This window comes from Montipora foliosa, chromosome 8 (genome assembly GCF_036669935.1).
Source record: "Montipora foliosa isolate CH-2021 chromosome 8, ASM3666993v2, whole genome shotgun sequence".
Lineage (NCBI taxonomy): Eukaryota > Metazoa > Cnidaria > Anthozoa > Scleractinia > Acroporidae > Montipora > Montipora foliosa.
In genome coordinates, this window is record NC_090876.1 from 11,449,485 (window position 1) to 11,469,484 (window position 20,000).

Below are 20,000 nucleotides of genomic sequence, written 5' to 3' on the forward strand. Positions count from 1 at the left end.
TATGGAAACTGATTCCGGGAAACGTCGCTTAAGCCTAAGTTCTTTTGTCGAAAAGCCAAGTTTCGAGGACAGCAACATGAACGAAAGGTTGGGAATTTAAATGGAAATACACCCTTCAGCCATCCACAAAATGAAATAATCAGTACGAAATTTTGGTTGTATCAAACGAGTTGATAAAATCAGAACGCAAAGCAAACAAAAAAAGCCGGCGCCTAGAACAGGGGAACAAAAGTCGCAAAACCCTCTTGACCGTCCCTACTTCGCCCGGCTGTACTTGCCCTTACGATAACTACCATTACTTATTCTCACTTGTTCGGCAATCACAATCTGGCTGAGCTACCCAGAAACAAAAGGTAATACGAATGGCGCCGTTGAAGCTACCAAGGAGAATGAGCAATAGGCCTTTTTCGACATATTAAAATTCAGCTTGAAAGAGAGGTTCTGAGGACAAAGACAAAGGGAAGTGGACGATATGCAAATATTTTTTACATTCAATCCAACGTGTTTCTATTGTTTTTGTCCTTACCACCTCACTACAAAGCTGAATATTTGATATTTCGAAAACGGCCGTGTATCGAGTCCGTGGAACCATGAATCTGCGTGTTTGAAGAAACGTACCAAAAATGCAATACCCACGTGCAGCACCCCATTTTTTTTTCTCATTTAAATCCTGAAGAGCATACAACAAATGAATAGCGGCTAATAATAGAGTCTTTTCGCTTCATGCTAATTGTCCTCAGTAGGTCTCGCTACCATGTAAAAAAATCGAAAAGAATTTTTGCTTTAAAATGAGGCTGGTGAGTCTCTTTAGCATAAAGATAATATAACTTATTGACAGTCACATTGGTTTGCTGACACAAAAGGAAGAATGTGCATGGAAATGGAGTTCAATTCCCAAAATAATTTTTCCCTTCTCCAACATGGCCACCGTTTCTATCTTTTTCTCCACCAACATTGCTGCCATAGGCTCGGCTTCTTGGAGATTTCCCTGCCACCGTCACCCCTCCCAAGAAATGTACAAATTTTCAATGTAATGATATTCATAACTGCTTGTGCATGAATCCCTCCATATAATTCAATTTCTGCCGCCAAAGTGGGCGGGACCACTGCATGTTGTCTGTTTGAGGAGCTATGCACTTCTCTCGCTCCCTGAATAACTTCTTGGGGTTGCTGTGGAGTTACTACTGTCCCTGTTCCTGTCTGTGCACTAGCGCGAGTGATAGCCTCACAATCAATTTGAAGTCGAAGACGAGCTTTTGAAAATGAAACTGTGAATTAGACATGGCCATGAAACCACACGTGAAATGAGATGCCAGAATTATTAAAAGTTTATTAAATTCTCCGCCTCGGATAATGCATTTCTAGCTTTGTTATTGGCTCACTGCATCTCAGTTATAAGCCGCTATACAGCTGTTTAACCTTATATGGCACATGAGTCCAGGAAATGTTGCTTAATTAAAAGCTTAAAAAGTTTTGGGGGAGAGTCAAGTTCTGTTGACAGAAAATGGACGGAAGGTGTAGAATCTATAATGATAAAAGCAATATTCCTTTCGTCCTTGTTGGATAAGAGATTGGTTATTGCCAACTTGGCACTAAGCAACTCGTTGGCTACAATATTCACCACCTTGTGTCGAATGCAAGCGAATGAAATAATTGTTAATTCATTCCAGGCTTAAAGGGAAGGTGTTGCAAAGTAGGTCTGCCGGCCATGGAGGTAGGATTGAAGAGGGACAACTGTTCAAAAAGAAAGCAAATGAGTGAAAAATATATAACTGCAGTACTTGGCACAATGCTGAGGGATGAAACCCATTTTACTGCAGTACATATCCTACATAGAGTGTTTTCAAGTGACGTCATGGTGGCCGTGTTGGTGTCCGTAAACAAAGAAATGGCAGCCATGTTGGTGTCCCCAACTAATCCTTTGGGAACTGAGCTCTATTATTATGTTTTGGTGGAAAAACAAGGTTACTGATCACGTGGGTGAAAATCACACAAAATGTGCACATATAGCAAGCCACAACATATTTGATTGGATGGCAAGTTGGTTGCATGTGTCGCCAAAAAATCTAATTGGTTCCGGTAACAGGAGGCAGGAAAAACACGGGTGTTGATCCGATACGAATCACACTTACAAACAGTTGACGCAATCAATAATGTACAGACTGAGGTCAGCTGAGCTAGACATTAACTACAGTTTCTGCTAAAAGCAGAAAGAGCCATTACAACAACACAATTTACATGATAAAAGCAGTGACGTCTGCTGCAATACAAGGTCACCGGCAGCCTCGCAGCCATCCATAGGCTAAGTAAATGAGCAAACACCTGCAAAGTAGCCTATTCTCAAGCTCCAGCTATCTGGAATGATATCCCTTTGACTCTGAATTAACATCAATCCTTACAATACAGTAATAAGTAACTTTAGAAAGAAGCTAAAATTATATACATTCTGAACCTTGTAAGAAACTTTTCATCAAAAAGTACATGTGCATTGACTTTGTTTGGTTGAGCCTTTCTATTAAGTTCATATTACATGTATATTTATGAACCTATGAACATTGATATTTAATTTCCTCACTTTGTATGGTTTTTCTTTGTAATGTTTAACACTTAGTATAGTGATTGTATAGAATACATGTAGTAATAATTATTAAGTACCGGTAATATTATTTAGAACTTTCCATTAATAGCTAGCTACCTAAAAGCCGGTTTGAGTTCGTTTGCTTGGACATTGAGAGCGTTATTATTGATACCACACACCAAGCTTAGCTGTAGAGGAGGACAATGACAAGCATTTGAGCACTAACAGCCCCCTTTTTGTTATTGAGCTTAACCTAGTTGACAGTTATCCATCCATTAAGGAAAAATGCATATACTTCAAATTAATTTTGGGGTGATCATAGCTATCACTGATGTAAAATGATTCAATGTATCATAGTGTTACATGTGAAGGCATAAATTATCACTCAGGGGTGACATAGATAACATACAAAATAGGATTAAAACTGAGCCACTGTCCTTGAGGGATGCCATTTTAAGGGAGAAGGTTCTGATAGGTTAGGGACCCACTGTAATTAATATACTTGACATCTACGACATTCAAAATTCCTGTAAACAAAATAACACTTGCCGGTACTCTAGTGCAACTCATACCCAGCCAGATTACAGAAATCATTTGGTACAATTACAACTATAACATTTCAATCATAACAGAATTGATCACAAGATTACAATGTAAGTGCATGTACATGTACATGTACAAAATAAAACCTATTCAAGTGCAATTGATAGCAAGAAAGATTACAGTCCTGAATCATTTTGTTTATACAGTTACAACTTAAACATTTCAATTACAACAGAATTGATCAAGAGATTAAGGTCATGCACAATTTGTACATGTGTGCAACACCCATCCATTCCTTATAAAAGAAAAGCTAAATTTAAAAAAATTGGCTTGAAAAATTCTGCACATCCATGAATCAGCACTGGCATAACAAGTATTTCACCTACCTGCAACTGCACTCAAGGAAAAATCATCTCCAGATGTTCCTGAAGCTGTCTCTTCCTTTCTTCTCCTCTTCGCCTTTGAGTCCATCCCTGTAAAGACAAAAAATAAAATAAAATAATAATAATAATAATAATAATAGTAGTAGTAGTAGTAGTAGTAGTAGTAGTAGTAGTAGTAGTAGTAGTAGTAGTAGTAGTAGTAGTAGTAGTAGTAGTAACATGACAAGGTGGCCCTGCGGGTACACTGGGAGATGTGCTGGAAGTTTTGTGGGATAGAGTGTACTGACAAGTGGTATGACCATAAAGTTAAAACCCTTGCCAATCGCAGAAAATGGAGAAGTGTCGATTACCTGGGACATTACTATCTACACAGACAAAGTGCTGAAGCATAATCGGCCAGATATTACTCTAGTGCATAAAGACACAGAAATGGAAACTTATTGACATAGCTGTGCCAGCGGACCATAACATCACCAGAACTGCAGAGGAGAAGGTTGAAAAGTACCCGGAACTAGCATTTGAAATCAGAAGGATTCATGGATCCTCGAAAGTCACAATAATATCTGTCGTGATTGGTGCTCTTGAAAGCATATCAAAAGGTGCAAAAACCTGGTTTGGCAAGCTACGTAGATGCACCTACTTCCTTGGAAGTGTAAAATTATCGGCCATTCTCAGAACTGCTCACCTGTTGCAGAAACTGTTGTGTCTCTAAGCTACGGGGAGTTGCTGGGACAAAATAAACATAATAATAATAATAATAATAATAATAATAACTATTATCCCGTGAGGGCATGGATCCCTCCTTTCTAGTAAATAAACCAGAATGTCATTTATCAAATTTTAGTACAATGATGTCAACTGGACTTGCACTGGACCTATTTAAATTAGTTATTAGTTAGTGTTGCATTTTGCAACATACTGTGGATCATACAGACAGGACTGGTCGCCATCCTGTTACTGCTGACCTAAAGATAGAAGACATTAGGATGGTCGAACTATGACAACAAATGGTTATTGAAATGCAAGCTACATCGGGAAAAACCAGAGAAGGGAGGATACAAGAAAGGACTTCTAGACCTGCAGAAAGCTTGCACAAAGAGTTAGCCTAACAGTAGTTACTGAGCAGAGATTGGGGGAACAAGTTTGCCAGACTTGGAAGAAAAGGCCACTAGAGACTGTGAACCAAGAGGAAATAGCTCTGAGAATAGGGTTGGAAATTAATGCTCGCCAGCTCACCCAGGCGAGAGTCAGAACCCGTGGATCACATGTACTTCAGGCACCCGTCGACCAAGTATCAACTGATACCATCGGCCAAGTATCGGCCAACACATGGTCAACTGTCATTCGCTATGCAGGTTGCATATTGGTGGACATATTGCCGGTGTCTCTGGCAATGTGCCGGTCGACATATTGACTCATATATTAATCAGTATGTAGACTGACACTCAACAGTGAGTTGGCTGATATTCGGTTGAAATGTCAGTCAATACTTGGTGGACACTTGACTGCCACCTCAACCAGCGGTACATTGGTTGACTGTCAGTCGTACATCGGTCAACTTCTGGTGGTATGCTGTTTTTGTTAAAGGGACACGGTCACGGTTTGCGCATGCTCGTGTAGCTGATCGAAACTTGAAAAAGTCAGCCTGACTTTTTCAAGTTACTAGCAATCACAAATTCAAAATGGCGTCTAGCAGAGGCTCCGGACATGGTGGTAAACGCATCAACTCAGGGCGGAAACGAAAGGTCGAAGACAGAGGGTTATTTGCTTTAGATAAAGATAGCATTTGCTTTAGATAAACTTGATGCAAAATATATGCAGAACTCTTCAACTTACCGCTATTTCCGTAATGGCGGTCGAGCGTGACAAGTCTCGGAGAGAGTGAATGCTACTGCACATGTCAGCCCGTGACAGTGTCCCTTTAACTTTCTTAACTTTGATATATGTCAACCATATTTTAAATAGTTTAATAAGATATGAATGTCAGTCAACATATCGGTCGCTACATCATGTCGACCCACCACAATCGACGAATAGTATTGGCCAAGTAACAATCGACATATCGTGCAACACGTCTACTGAGTATCGGCAGATGTGTGGACTGATACTCGGCCAATACTATCAGTCGCTACTTGGTGTACCTTAAGTACACATGATCTGCACTGTTTTGGCGAGTTCTAATCAAGGATCACTCACCCAGTTTGTAAATAACTGTACAGAATATACACAACTAAGAATGACTTTTCACTTTCGGCTTTAAAGTAAGTACACTCTCTACAAGCAATAGCAAATGACTCTGAAATCTCCAACAAAAATGACTTCCGTTTGGGTAATATTGTTGCATGATGGATGTACTTGTACAAAGTAATACCTATAGACATAAAATACACTGACTCATGCAGGGAGCCGCCAACTTGTACGGGAAAATGGACATTTCCCACCACTTTTACCAACACATACTTTGCTTTAGGTCTTGTGTACATTGACTAAGTTTTAAAAGTGGCCGCATCAAAATGATTGAGTATCTTTCTGTATCAAAAATAAGTTTAGGGTTGCATTAACTTTGTTGAGGACAGAACAAGCTCCACTTGATGGTTCAATAAGGGATGCTCTTTATCAACCAGATTTCAGAATTCACTCTGTATTACTTAATATGATAACATTATTATTGTAATGACAGAATTGATCAAGACAAGGTAGTATGCACCAAGAGGAATACCTGACCTGTTGACTTCAGTACATCCAATGAATAAATTACCGGGGTATATTTTTTAGCATTCAACAATTTTAAAATAAAATTTATCCTTACCTTCAACTTCAACTTCAACCAGGGAATGTTTATCTCCAGATGTCTTTAAAACGTTTTTCTCTTCATTAATTTTTTCTTCATGTACAGAATGTTTGTAAAGTGCACCTGATGTGACTGCAGGTAACTGTTGCTCTGCTCTCTGTAGTTTTGCACTACCACTTGAATCCATTCCTATAAATACCAAAACAGATGATTCAATTTCATTTATCCTGAGACAAGACCATGCAGTCTATTGACAGCCTACAGCCTCGTCCAATTTTGGCACTCCTCAGACTTTTTCTCATCCAATTATTTCCAAATTGGACAGCATGTACATGTAGTCCTATTACATATACAAATCTCCTGGGAAATACATGTACGAACTGTGGCCTTTAAAAAAAAAATCATTAATTTCGTTATTTTCGAGAAGTCAAAAAGGAAAATAAAACAAGAAGTGGATTTAGAGTTCTAATTTGAGCTGTTCTTAATTGGGAAACATAAAACAGAGCAATCAAATTGAGAATTATTTTTAACGAGTATCGTAATTGGTTGGAAATCAACCACTCAAATTTCACAATACATGGTAGAAAGTTGGCGTGGTTATGAGAACAAGAGTGATACGGTAGGTAAATACTGTTTTAACCAAGAGACATCTGGAACATTCAGAAGGCCTTTGGGTGATTTTCAGAGGGTATTTAGACATTGCCAAAAATGACATTTTGTTTACAATGCAAAGATTAGTTTCTACTAGACATCTACAGATTTTTGTACTCTGGGTGTTGGCTGTGCAGGTATGAACAGCAGATGTACATGTAGAGTACAGTAAATAAACAAACTCATAGGTTTAATTCCCATCTACAATATTGGATTTTTTCAGGCCTCTTATAAAACTGAAGCGCAAGTTGCTCCCTGAAATGTGATGACCATTATGATTCACTTCAGTTCCTTTCACAAATTATATTGTATAACATGTGTGTACAAGGAACTTATAAAATACCTGCCAGAGGCAGGTATTTTAATTAAAACTACAGTAACTGTACATATGTACATGTACCTTCCTCAGAATTGGATTCTGAAATCTTTCTTTTGCCTGACTTCTTAGCATTTTCCTTGCATGTGGTCACTTCACATTCCATCATACCAGCATGCTGTTCCATTATTTTTGGGTCAGCCTGGCAAACTGTGACTGGCAAACTGCTAACTGCAAAATGTTCATCTGAGCCATCTTCTGCTGTGGCTTGAAAAGCAGAGCTCTCTGACAAAGACACCAAAATAACGTGGAAATTGGATGATTCTGCCACCATCAACTGTGATGGATAAAACTTTTTAAAAGAAGCAGGAAAAAAAATTGATCACACAATTATCCAGACTTGAGGTTCCTGTACATGATGCACTAGGTTGGCAAAATAATGCACAAATCATTACAACTTTCCTCAGGATTTGAGGACTTACAATAAATATTCTTGTTTTCAATGAAAACAATTCCTTATTCACCAACAATATACATGCACATTTTGGTTTGAATAACCAGTACTCTGTAGCTAATTAAATAAATGTAAGATGGCTTCATTCACTTTCTTCTTAAATTAAGCTGAAGTTACAAACGGTTTCTTTTGTTTCTCATTTAACAAACAGTGCTGCCGGAGAAAACAGAACTTTTTGCACACAATAATTCTTGAATATCAAACATGAAACAACCAGGAAAAAAAAACAGGCATTGTTTTGATTTTCATTTCCAACACTTCTGTGGAAATTAAAACAAAAATTCTAAAAATTCCAAAAATTGGTCATTAAAGTATGTTTTTCTTTACACTGCATCTCTCTCTCTCTTCAACTGTATTAGCTTGTCCAGACATCCTCCTTACTAGTACATGTATGTCATTTGAGTATTTTAAACAAAGAAAATGTTAAAATGTAAGGCTTGTAAAAAAATACATTTTTTAATGTTTGAGAAAACCTCCAGCACAACAATTAGCTTTAACTTACACTCACTCACACCTAAAGCCCTCCCCCCCCCCCCCCCAAATCAATAGGCGAGTAAACTCATCTGGCATTTAATAGCCAGAGTAAAATATATTGGTGTCACTCTCAGGAAGGGAAGGGTTCAAGGGGATAGATGTCGTTAAGCAGCAATCAACAAATTTTATAGAATGTTCATGTTCTTAGATCCTTAATCACTCACTGAAAAACCATGTCCCCATTAAGGACCGTGCCTACTAATTCAAACTTAAGGTATTTTTGCGCAATTTCCTGAATAAGCGGGAAAAGCAGATCTTAACAAGTGTTATTGAAATCCAAAACGAAAATTGGGGGTAACCACGCATTTTTTGAAGATAATCAATCAACAATATTAATTTTGTAAAAAGCTTTAAAATACAAAGCAATTTTTGTATGGCATTCTTTTCCAAATTGAAGCTTAATAATTATCCCTTAAAAATGCATGGCTACCCCCAATTTTCATTTTGGATACCAAGAGCACTTGCTAAGATCTGCTTTCTCCGCATAGTTTTGAAACGCGCAAAAATATCCCTGTATTAATAAGCACCACCCATAGGAAATCCGAGTCTCTTGAGATGTGCAGAACATATGGATTGCGCAATAACAATAGGACAGGCACCGTCCTTGTAGGAGGTGAATGGTGGTGGAGTTTTATCGTGCTGGGAAGCAGTAAGGTAATTATCCACTACTTTCACCAACATTGAGTTGAATAATTCTTTTAGACTACAGCTGTAAGTATAATTATACCAAATTGCAAGTTGAATATTGAGCCGAACAGCCGCCTTGTTTATTGATAAATTTTGCTCCTTCGCAAGAGTTGAATATTACTTGCTACTCACTCCTGAACTACATGTATAGTCAATCAGAACACACGGAAAGTGCTATTCACTTATGTGGTATAATTATACTAATAATAACTAGTCACAAATAAGTATTGTTAGCACCTGCTCTTTTCCCTCTTTATCCCAAAGGACCAGTAAAGCACACTTTCCAGTAGGTAGGGTTAACAGAATTTATGCTAATTGTACTAAACATCAACTCAAAATAACATAAAAATAAGAAATACAAATAAGTGTAATACCATGAACCATTTTCCACAGTTTCTCCACAAGAGTTCCACACTGTTCCTTCCAACAGAACTTTTCTTCATAAGATTCTCTAACATAGGTCATCTCACGCAGCCGCTTTTTATGTTTAGCTCTGACAACTTCAATTTTTTTTGCCCATTCAGCAGGATCATTTGAGCAAACTATGCATGTGTCCCCAAAGTCAATCTCTTCTAATGCTCTTGCAAATCCTGAATTACTCCCTACAAGAAATGGTAAACCAGCTGATAATGCTTCAAGAGCAACAAGACCAAATCCCTCTGATTTTGAAGGCATGATGACAAGGTCAACTTCACAAAAGAGATCCTTCATTCCTGCACGGCTCTGTACAAATTTTCGCACTGTCAGCTGCTCATCAGTAATTCCACAGTTGAGAAGTCTTCTCCTGACCTCATCCTGCTTCCCATCAGGGGCACCCACAAACAGAAGATAATAACGTTTCCCTTTCAGGCGTTGATCAACAAATGCCTTAACAGCGATGTCATATCCCTTCAGCTCAAAGTCCTCCTTATCTCCACGCCCACACAACAACACCTTGAAATCATCATCACTCTCAACTTTGGCCTGTTGCACTAAATCCCCAAATTCCCTATTAAACAGACCAGGAACTATTTCAAAAATATCCCTATCTTTCTTACTCCCCTTCAGATAGGAAGAGTAAGCCTTTTCAAGTCTTGGTCCAACTGGAACAACAAGATCAGCTTCTTTGCAAAGTTCAACCTCATCCCAGTGCTTCTGTTCACCTCTTGAAGTAGGATTATCATAACCCTTATATTTGCTGAGGTCCTCTGGGGCAGTATGCACCATGTGCACCCACTTACAATTTTGGAATTGTGCAGAACGTTTTATGACTTGAACTTGCCAGCCAAGTTTGGCTCCATGTCCAATTACAACATCCATTCTGTGATCTTCAGGTGGGAAGCACAAACAGTGGAGAGGTTCACGGAAGCCTGGGCGTTGCCTTGCATCAAGAACATTGATTTCAAGATCTTTGGCTGCCTTTCTGTCTTCATCTTTACAAGCACCCTCTGGGACCAACATAGAAACGCTGACATTTGGATGTTGGGACAGATGAATTGCAAGCTCTCTGTTTAATGTTGACAACCCACCTGCCAATGAATTCCATTCGCTCCCTAAAAGAGTAATGTTCAGTGCTTCCTTCCTTTGGGCAAAAATCTTCTCTGCTTTGACAGATACTTCTTGTGACATGACTTCAATTCCAACCGACAGACACCTGAAATGCTAATATACAGTAACACTCAAAGTATTAATCAACAGCGATTACCATGATATTTTACAGCGAAATACTCACCCCAATACTGTATATGGTAATTTTGGCAAACGTTACATGTACAGGTAGGAGGTGGATGCTTAGTGGAAAATGAGCAATGGACAAGTGATGTTTGCACAAATTTGCATGATGTTTACAATGTACTTTCTAGACTGCACAACATAAGCATAAGCACTCTACATGTAGATGAGTGCTTTTATTACTCCTCGAGGAAATGTTATGAAATTGGTTCCATGAAAAAAAAAAACAAAGCAAGGAACAAACAATAATTATTTTCATCACAACTTTTTGTCGTTATCCAAACACTGGTTTATTGTAAATAAGGTATTGACCAATAGTGCTAACTTGATATTAATGAGCTAGGAAAGTCCCAGTAACACAATGTAAAAAATGTACAGTAGGTATCTTACAGCAGTTTAAGTGCCAGAATTAATACAGAAAGCCTTTCTTCTTCAATTTCAAAATTACATGGGCTTATCCTGACCTACATGTAGTGCACAGGTGCAAGGACTATCACTGCAAAACCCTGGACTCTAATTTTAAACACAACAAATTCAACTTTCATTTTTGGCCTTCACAAAAGATTTACCAAACTGCATAAAGTCAGAAGTATGACTCTTTGCTGATGACACAGTTCTTAATATATCTAGTTGTTAAATCTATGGACGATTGTGTTCAATTACAGCAAGACCTACAGTACATAGCCTGGAGACGTGGGAGAAAGACTGGAAAATGAAATTTAATATTGCCAGATGTAATGTCCTAGGAATTACATGTACAAGATGACGTGTGCACAATTATCTTCAACTACACACTTCAAGGCTGCTACCTTGATGGAATTGCCTCTACCAAGTATCTGGGAGTGTATCTTTCCACAGATCTTAGATGGAATGTGCATGTGAGGTATATCACAAACAAGGCAAGCAAATTGCTGGGTTTTCTCAAGCAAAATCTAAAACACTGCACCACATCAACAAAGGAGAAGGCATAATTATAAATCATTATCTCTTATCCGGCCTGTCGTTAAATACTGCTCTTCTGTCTGGGACTACGTATTACACAGCTAAAAACAAAAGGCAAGTGGAAATGGTTCAGAGGAGGGCAGCTCGTTGGGTTCTTTCTTGTTACAATCGTCAGGATAGCATGACTGATATGCCAAATGAACTGGGCTGGAAATCAATGCAATCCAGTAGAATAATTGCCTGCTTGTCTATGCTTTATAAATTTAGAAACAATTTAGCAAATGTAGATAATGTTAATCTCCACCCAATTACTTATTCCTCTATGCGTTCTTCTGTGCATGCATCATTATATGACTCTAAACGCAAAGTGTGATTTTTATAAGTATTCCTTTTTTCCAAGAACCATACAGAAATGGAATAAGCTACATGTACCAACGGAAGAAGCGTTGAAAGAATCACTTAAATCTTTCAAGAGTGAAATGTCCACAATTAATTAGCTCCATTTGTGCATATAATACTATTATTGACATGTATGATGTTTTTAAAGTTTAATGCAGTCCTTTGTATTCAGTATTGAATGTAGGACTTAAATGGTAAATAAATAAATATATATAAATAAATAAATAACACACACAGCCGTATGTTTTTTATGCTGAGCATGCACACAAGAAGAAATTAGACCTGCAAACCCTGAGTGGTACTCATAGAGTGAGGAGGCAGTATGATGGGTTGTTTGTGGGATGGACTTGTAATCTAGGGTTCCTGGCTGCAGCCCCCCTCTGACCACTAGTTGAAGTTGTTTTGGGTAGTCCCTGTTTAGTTTTGCAGCTGCAGGCCTTGTACATGTAATTTATAGCCAACTGACGTGTCTCCTGCTAGTTGGAATTCTTCAATAGGTAAGTATTGTAATAATTATTGTCTAATATTTCATTGGTCCTGAAAAGCCCCTGAGGAGAGCACGCAGTTAAGTGGTGGCACTAGGTACTCTGCATAGGAGGCTTTTTGGTGAATTTTAGATGTTTCTTTCCACCAGGGTTGACTTTTGAGTGATTTTTAAAATTATCTAATGGCTATGCAAAAACCTGGACCGCAGTCCACAGAAAAAGCAAAGGGGAGGGGGGGGGGGGGGGGGGGGAGGGAGGAGACAGAGCAAGAAACCGCCTGCAATCAACCCCAAAAGATCTTCGAAAATTCATATTCACCAATGGATGGGGAAAATATTGTTCCTGATTGGCTGATTAAGTGTCACAAAAATCTGTCTGCCGGTCAAAATCTAATGCTCCCTTTGTGAAAGTATCAAGAGAAAACATAGCAGAAAGAATAACTTCGTTGCATGAGCTTGGATTTTCTGATGTTCTTAAAACAAGGGCAGAAAGACCGTGTAAAAAAAGGCACTAAATGGAGGTGATTTTTTTGGTGGTCCTTTCCATGGTATTTGGCAGCAGCTTCATACCGGTATTTCAGCTATCTCTAAAAATAAAGGAGAAGATGACCAGTGAAATGTATTCTGCATTAATAATCACACCTTTGAGAAGTATCATTGATGATCACATTAAAGAGGCTGCAGGTTAGGGGTAATGGCAACCTTTTTGGTGGCTGCTAAGCTGGAAGATGCATCCATTGGGAAGACAAGTTCCAGAAAGTTCACATTAGCAGAAGATGCGCTGAACAAGACATTTTTCAAGGTGGCTAAAAGGACATTCTAATAAAGATTGTTGGATATCATTGTTGATGAAGCGCACACAGTAGAAACATGGACAGAGAAATGGTAATACATGTATATGTAGTAAGTTGACATGTTAGCTCCATCATGCAAACATTTCCCCAATGAAATACGAATAATTGTGTTTCTGCCAATGTTTGCAATGAATGCTATGATTGGTTGCTAGTTCACATGAAACCTGTGCTAGTCAAACATGATTGAAAATGGGACTTTCAAAGATCTTGTGGGGTTGATTGCAGGTGGTTTCACACTTGTTCTCCTCACCCCCCTCGCTCTAACCTTTTGCACGGCCATTAGTGTATTCAAACAATCACTCGAAAGTCATTACCCCAGTGGAAAGAATTAAGTGTCTAAAATTCACCAAAGCTCCTGCTATGAAGGCTTTCTTTAGCCAGAGCTCTAAAAAGACCACTCAAATTTAAAGATGTATGGGAAATTTAAGTCTAATCTAACCTTAAATGGCCTCAAATCCGCAAAAGAAATCATGCTACAAACTGCATGCGAGAGATTCTACAATTGCAAAGTTTGCATTTGTCACTCTATAGAGACAAATGAAATTTAGCAAAAATGTCTCTCTACATATATTACAGAAGCAAAGGACTTTGCAGTTAGTTAACTGCGAAATGTTCGTCTACACATATATACGAATTTCGCATTTAATTAATTGCGAAGTAACTGATTCGTACACATATGTAGAAGAACATTTCGCAGTTGAGGGAATCAATGACTTCGCGATTAATTAACTGCAAAATATTCGCCTGAATATACAAGGGCATTAGTGACTTTGTGATTAATTAACTGCGAAATGTACATCTTCACATATAAGGAAATCAATGATTTCGCGATTAATTAACTGTGAAATGTTCATCTATGTACATCAGGAAATCAGGGACTTCGCGATTCATTAACTGCAAAATATTCGTCTGAATATACAAGGGCATCAGTGACTTCATGATTAATTAAATGCGAAATGTTCGTCTGAATATATCAGGGCATCAGTGACGTCGCAATTAATTAACTGCGAAATGTTCGTCTACATATATAAGGAAAATCAGGGACTTCGCGATTAATTAACTGCAAAATATTCGTCTGAACATACAAGGGCATCAGTGACTTCGCGATTAATTAACTGTGAAATGTCCATCTTCACATATAAGGAAATCAATGATTTCGCGATTAACTGCGAAATGTTCGTCTACACATATAAGGAAAATCAGGGACTTCGCGATTAATTAACTGCAAAATATTCGTCTGAACATACAAGGGCATCAGTGACTTCGCAATTAATTAACTGCGAAATGTACATCTTCACATATAAGGAAATCAATGATTTCGCGATTAATTTATCTGCGAAATATTCGTCTACATATATAAGGAAATCAGGTACTTCGCGATTAATTAACTGCAAAATATTCGTCTGAATATACAAGGGCATCAGTGACTTCGCAATTAATTAACTGCGAAATGTACATCTTCACATATGAGAAAATCAATGATTTCGCGATTTATTAACTGCGAAATGTTTGTCTACATATATAAGGAAATCAGGTACTTCGCGATTAATTAACTCCAAAATATTCGTCTGAATATATGAGGGCATTAGTGACTTCACCATTAATTAAATGTGAAATGTTCGTCTGAATATATGAGGGCATCAGTGACTTCGCGATTAATTAAATGCGAAATGTTCATGTTTTTCCTATTTCTCCTGTTTAAGGTGCGATTTAAATTTCCCTTTTAAACGAGGGCCGAGACGAAACGCCGCGTCATATCAGCCACAAAATTTAAATTCTTCACAAGTACTTGACAATTTTTTTTTTTATTGAATATAACTCGTGAACGTGCGGTCGGGAATCCTTCTGCGATAGAAGATAGATAGAAGGCCAGACTGCTAACATCTTAACTTCGCGAACGGGAACGAGTTTGCTGGAAATTCGAAAAGTATCTGAGGAGTCTCTTGGCCGAGACGAAACACCACGTCATACTAGCCACGAAATGTATTTCTTCGCAAGTACTTAACAATTTTTTTTAAACGAGTTTAGCTCGTGAAAAAATCTCTATCCTGCAAACTGCAATAGTTTTTCATCGAATTCAAATACGTATTGTGACAGGGAAATACTTTTCAAAACTCTACAGGGTTTTACAGAGATCGCGTGCACTTTTCGTTTTTCGAGCAAGTGGGAGGTGTTCACGGCATTTAACAAATAGGTGTGACTTTTTTTCAAGGGTGTCTGATGCTAAAATCGATACAAATTTGTTATTTCGCTAATACGCACAGTTGCTTCTGACTGTAATTTATGTAGCGTGATGTTTGGATGCCATCAAATGTGGTAAATAAATCTGAGAGCAATGTCCAGCAATGCGCGAACACCGCAGCGTTAACGAGACAGTTATGGAAGTGGTTGCCCTGCACGGGTGTCTTTGCTACCAAAACATTAAAGATTTTAAAGATAATGACAAAAAGAGAAAAGTTTTGAAATGAAGTGGTAAGAAATTAATGAAATCTGAGTAAGATTCTGCGGAATCAAAAATGGAACAAAAACGCTACCCCCTGGATCTCGGCGACACTCCGTTCATCGAGAATTTCACATTTTCTGATCAACTCAACAGATTGCCCGCAGCTCGTACTTTTGATATTCCCCTATGACTTAAACGTGCGATAAAACTTTGTGTTGTCAAAGTTTGCAATCGTTTGCGGTTGAATCAGATAGAAACCAGGCTTTAGAGCGTTAGCTTTTTGTCAGAGCGAATCGATTCAGTCTAACACAGGGTCAGTTTTTGAAACGTCAGCTTTTTAAAACCTTCAATGGTGGCCAATCCGTTGATAAACCAAATTTTCGTGCTTTGTTAACACTCCCACCGTCGTCGCATCATCACAGTTTCGTTAGAAACAAATCATGATCAGTTTAATCTTCTGAACCTGTTTGTGAGAAATGTGCACAAGAACTTCTAATTGATATCATTCACTAAGAAAACGCATTCATGTTTTGGTGTCTTAAGAATGCTTATAGGTCTCATGGATGTAAAAGTGAGATTTCACACCGCTACCGTGATCGAACAAAAGATTTACTGCTCACTGGGAGATCTGGAATTTTTAAAATTCAAATCTTTTGTCATAGCGAAAAGTTCTTGGTCTTCATTCAGTTTTACCTTAGGGCAAGTAAATTCTAATACACCCATTTTTCTTCAGGAAAATCCTGCCCCGGATTCAAAGTGAGCACACAGTGAGCGAAGTTGATGGAGAGAGGTCTATTGTTCGTTGAGTGAGAATTTTGAATCTTTGAAACTCCTAGGATTCCACGCAAATTATACTGCAGCAAACCTACGTTTCTGCTGCAGACGGGTTTTCCGTTCATGCAAATGAACTTCTCTTTCCTACAAACCGTAAACGAACCTTTAGTTTCCTGCAGAAGAATTCTCGTTGAAACAAGCAAACAAAATGGGCATGGAATTTTGCTTAGAGAGTCGCTGTTTCACTTTGGGTCGTGCTATTCGCCGCAATTACCACTACAACAGAGCTCCAAAATCGCCCAAGATTCGTTTCCAATCATGTCTTTTGCACAGTAATGTAAACTGGGCGTAGAAATCAGAATGGTAGATTTGCGACATGTTTCTTATTTCCACTTGAAACTTACCCCGATTGATCTCCTGTCTTTACGTTTCCCTGCTAATCCAGAGGTGTCCGTGCATGAACTCGCCAGGAACTTCTCCGTTTTCAGCAGCACTCTGAATCGTAGAAAAAACCAATATGCGAATCGCCTCTGATGATGAAATGATGAACGAACCGTTTGCCCTTGCAATGAATTCCTGATGGCAAGGATCATTGCGCGTTCTTCGTTTTCTGTCTGCAAATGTGACCACGAAGATGTTCCTCCACTAACAACCACAGCATACGACTTGATACACTTTTGGCGTGGCTGAGAGGACGCCATGTCTATACAGTTAAACGCCGACGATTATATAGTAAAATGAAGGGGAAATCACTGTAACAGCTGATCGCGAATCCGCTTGTACTGCTTAAAACATACATTGAAATAAGAGACTGAGAAATTAACAATGAGAGCTTGTAATTCGATAACAGCAAACCAATTTCAAATGGTGTTTACCACGCCCATGACAAACCCGGGGATTTTTGAAAAGAAATAACAAAGGTGACAGAAATATTACACATTAAGGTGTGAATTTATTTTGCACAGAAACAAAAGGAAGCGGAAAAAAAATAGAAGGACGAATAAGACAACGTGAAGTTCATTTCACTAGGATATCGGGTTTTTTTGTTCTTCTCTCTCATCTCTTGTCTTCCCTTTTCTCAGTCTCATCAATCGGGGTGAGTTTCAAGTGGAGATAAGAACATGTTGCAAATCTACCATTCTGATTTCTATGCCCGGTTTACATTACTGGGCAAAAGACATGTAAAAACAAAACATAAAAAACAATCGCAGATTAGATCAAATGCGAGTATCGGATTCAGCCTGAAACTATGAAATGTGTGACATAATTAAATTTTCGAGAGAAATGCGGAGGTAGACTAATTGAAATGATCCCCTTATATATTCAGACGAACATTTCACAGTTAATTAATCGTGAAATCACTGATTCCCTCCTATATTCAGACGAACATTTTTCAGGTAATTAATCGCGAAGTCACTGATTCCCTCATATATTCAGACGAACATTTCGCAGTTAATTAATCCCGAAGTTATAATTAATCGCGAAGTTACTGATTCCCTCACATATTCAGACGAACATTTCCCAGGTAATTAATCGTGAAGTCACTGATTCCTTCATATATTCCAGATGAACATTTCGCAGGTAATTAATCGCGAAGTCACTGATTCCCTAATATGTTCAGACGAAAATTTCGCAGTTAATTAATTGCGAAGTCACTGATTCCCTAATATATTCAGACGAACATTTCGCAGTTAATTAATTGTGAAATCGCTGATTCCCTCATATATTCAGACGAACATTTCGCAGGTAATTTATCGCGAAGTCACCGATTCCCTCATATATTCAGACGAACATTTCGCAGTTAATTAATCGCGAAGTCGCTGATTCCCTAATATATTTAGACGAACATTTCGCAGGTAATTAATCGCGAAGTAACTGATTCCTTCATATATTCAGACGAACATTTCGCAGTTAATTAATCGCGAAGTCACTGATTCCCTAATATATTTAGACGAACATTTCGCAGTTAATTTTAATCGCGAAGTCACTGATTCCCTAATATGTTCAGACGAACATTTCGCAGTTAATTAATTGCAAAGTCACTGATTCCCTAATATGTTCAGACGAACATTTCGCAGTTAATTAATTGCGAAATCACTGATTCCCTCATATATTCAGACGAACATTTCGCAGGTAATTAATCGAGAAGTCACTGATTCCCTCATATATTCAGACGAACATTTCGCGGTTAATTAATCGAGAAGTCACTGATTCCCTCACATATTCAGACGAACATTTTGCAGTTAATTAATCGCGAAGTCACTGATTCCCTAATATATTAAGAAGAACATTTCGCAGTTAATTAATCGCAAAGTCACTGATTCCTTCATACAGTACTGTGCAAAAGTAATGCAAGTGATTTTCGACGAAATTCCCAGCTTTTCGCAGCTTTACGACGAAATTTCATTTAAAACGACATTTCGCTGATGTTTCGCCGCAATTTTGCAACGCCTATTGTTTCAATCGGTGTGATTTTTCGAACGATAATTCACTCTCCCCGAAAATGCCTGGCAAATTTTCGAGCGATTGTTCGCTCTTCACGAAAATGCGCTGCGAATTTTTGAGCGATAGTTCGTTCTTCCCGAAAATTCGTTGCGAATTTGTAAGTAAACAGTCGCTCTGTTTATGCCTTGGAACTTCATTAGGGAAGTTTGAGTGAGTACATGAATATTCTTTCTGTAGAGGCAGCATTACAGCTGCCGAGTTTTGCTTCATGAACTGGATCAGCGATTGGAATTAGATAAGGATTTGGCTTCGTGAAGCGTGAGGATCTTCCTGTTCTGATCGATTTTTCAAGATCACAGAATGCTTCAAAAAAAGAGCATTTCACAAGAGCTTATGTTAACAAATTCGACAATCAGTGTTGAAGGATTTATCGGTGACTACTTGCGTAAGGGATTTACATGTAACTGCACCAAGCTGGAGTGTTTTGGCTTTGTTCCTAGGAACAAACTAAGTTCACCCTCGTGGCATATGGAATAATTACAACTTGTAGGGTTAGTTAATGCTTACGTTCTCAAAAATTTAGATCCCTAAGATTTAAGAAATGTTGTGTTAGCTGTGATTTTTATTCTTCAAATCAATGATAAGTAAATACAGCAAGCTCTGTCGTGCAGTCACAATTAGTTATCAGAAAATATTTGGTGTTTACATGACCGCTTGATTGAAACCATTACACGTATGTGATGAACTTCGCTCGACATGTTGTCGAGTTCGGGCTCTGTTCAAAATGAAATTTCAAGTATTTGCGGGCAAAGTGTTTTGCTTGAGTGTTCTGTCTTTGTTCCCAAAACGAACACAGAGCTCGATCGTGTGTAGCATGTAAGTTGCTCTAAAGCTGAATTCAAGCGTGCAAAATTAGCGAATTTTACATGCACAAGATGAAAGAAACCTTGTG

At 38.3% G+C, this 20,000-nt stretch overlaps 1 protein-coding gene across 2 annotated transcripts in view; it reads right to left on the reverse strand.

Moving 5' to 3' along the window:
• LOC137967344 (polyubiquitin-C-like) overlaps window positions 1-20,000 on the reverse strand; it is a 45,084-nt gene that overhangs the window by 17,133 nt on the left and 7,951 nt on the right. For both annotated transcript variants that reach the window (XM_068813874.1, XM_068813873.1), the window contains 4 exons: window positions 9,372-10,638; window positions 7,347-7,547; window positions 6,314-6,484; window positions 3,508-3,594 (listed from right to left, as the gene is read on the reverse strand). In XM_068813874.1, coding sequence (XP_068669975.1) covers window positions 3,508-3,594; window positions 6,314-6,484; window positions 7,347-7,547; window positions 9,372-10,605 — 1,693 coding nt within the window. In that variant the 5' untranslated portion in view covers window positions 10,606-10,638. The remainder of the gene's footprint in view (window positions 1-3,507; window positions 3,595-6,313; window positions 6,485-7,346; window positions 7,548-9,371; window positions 10,639-20,000) is intronic.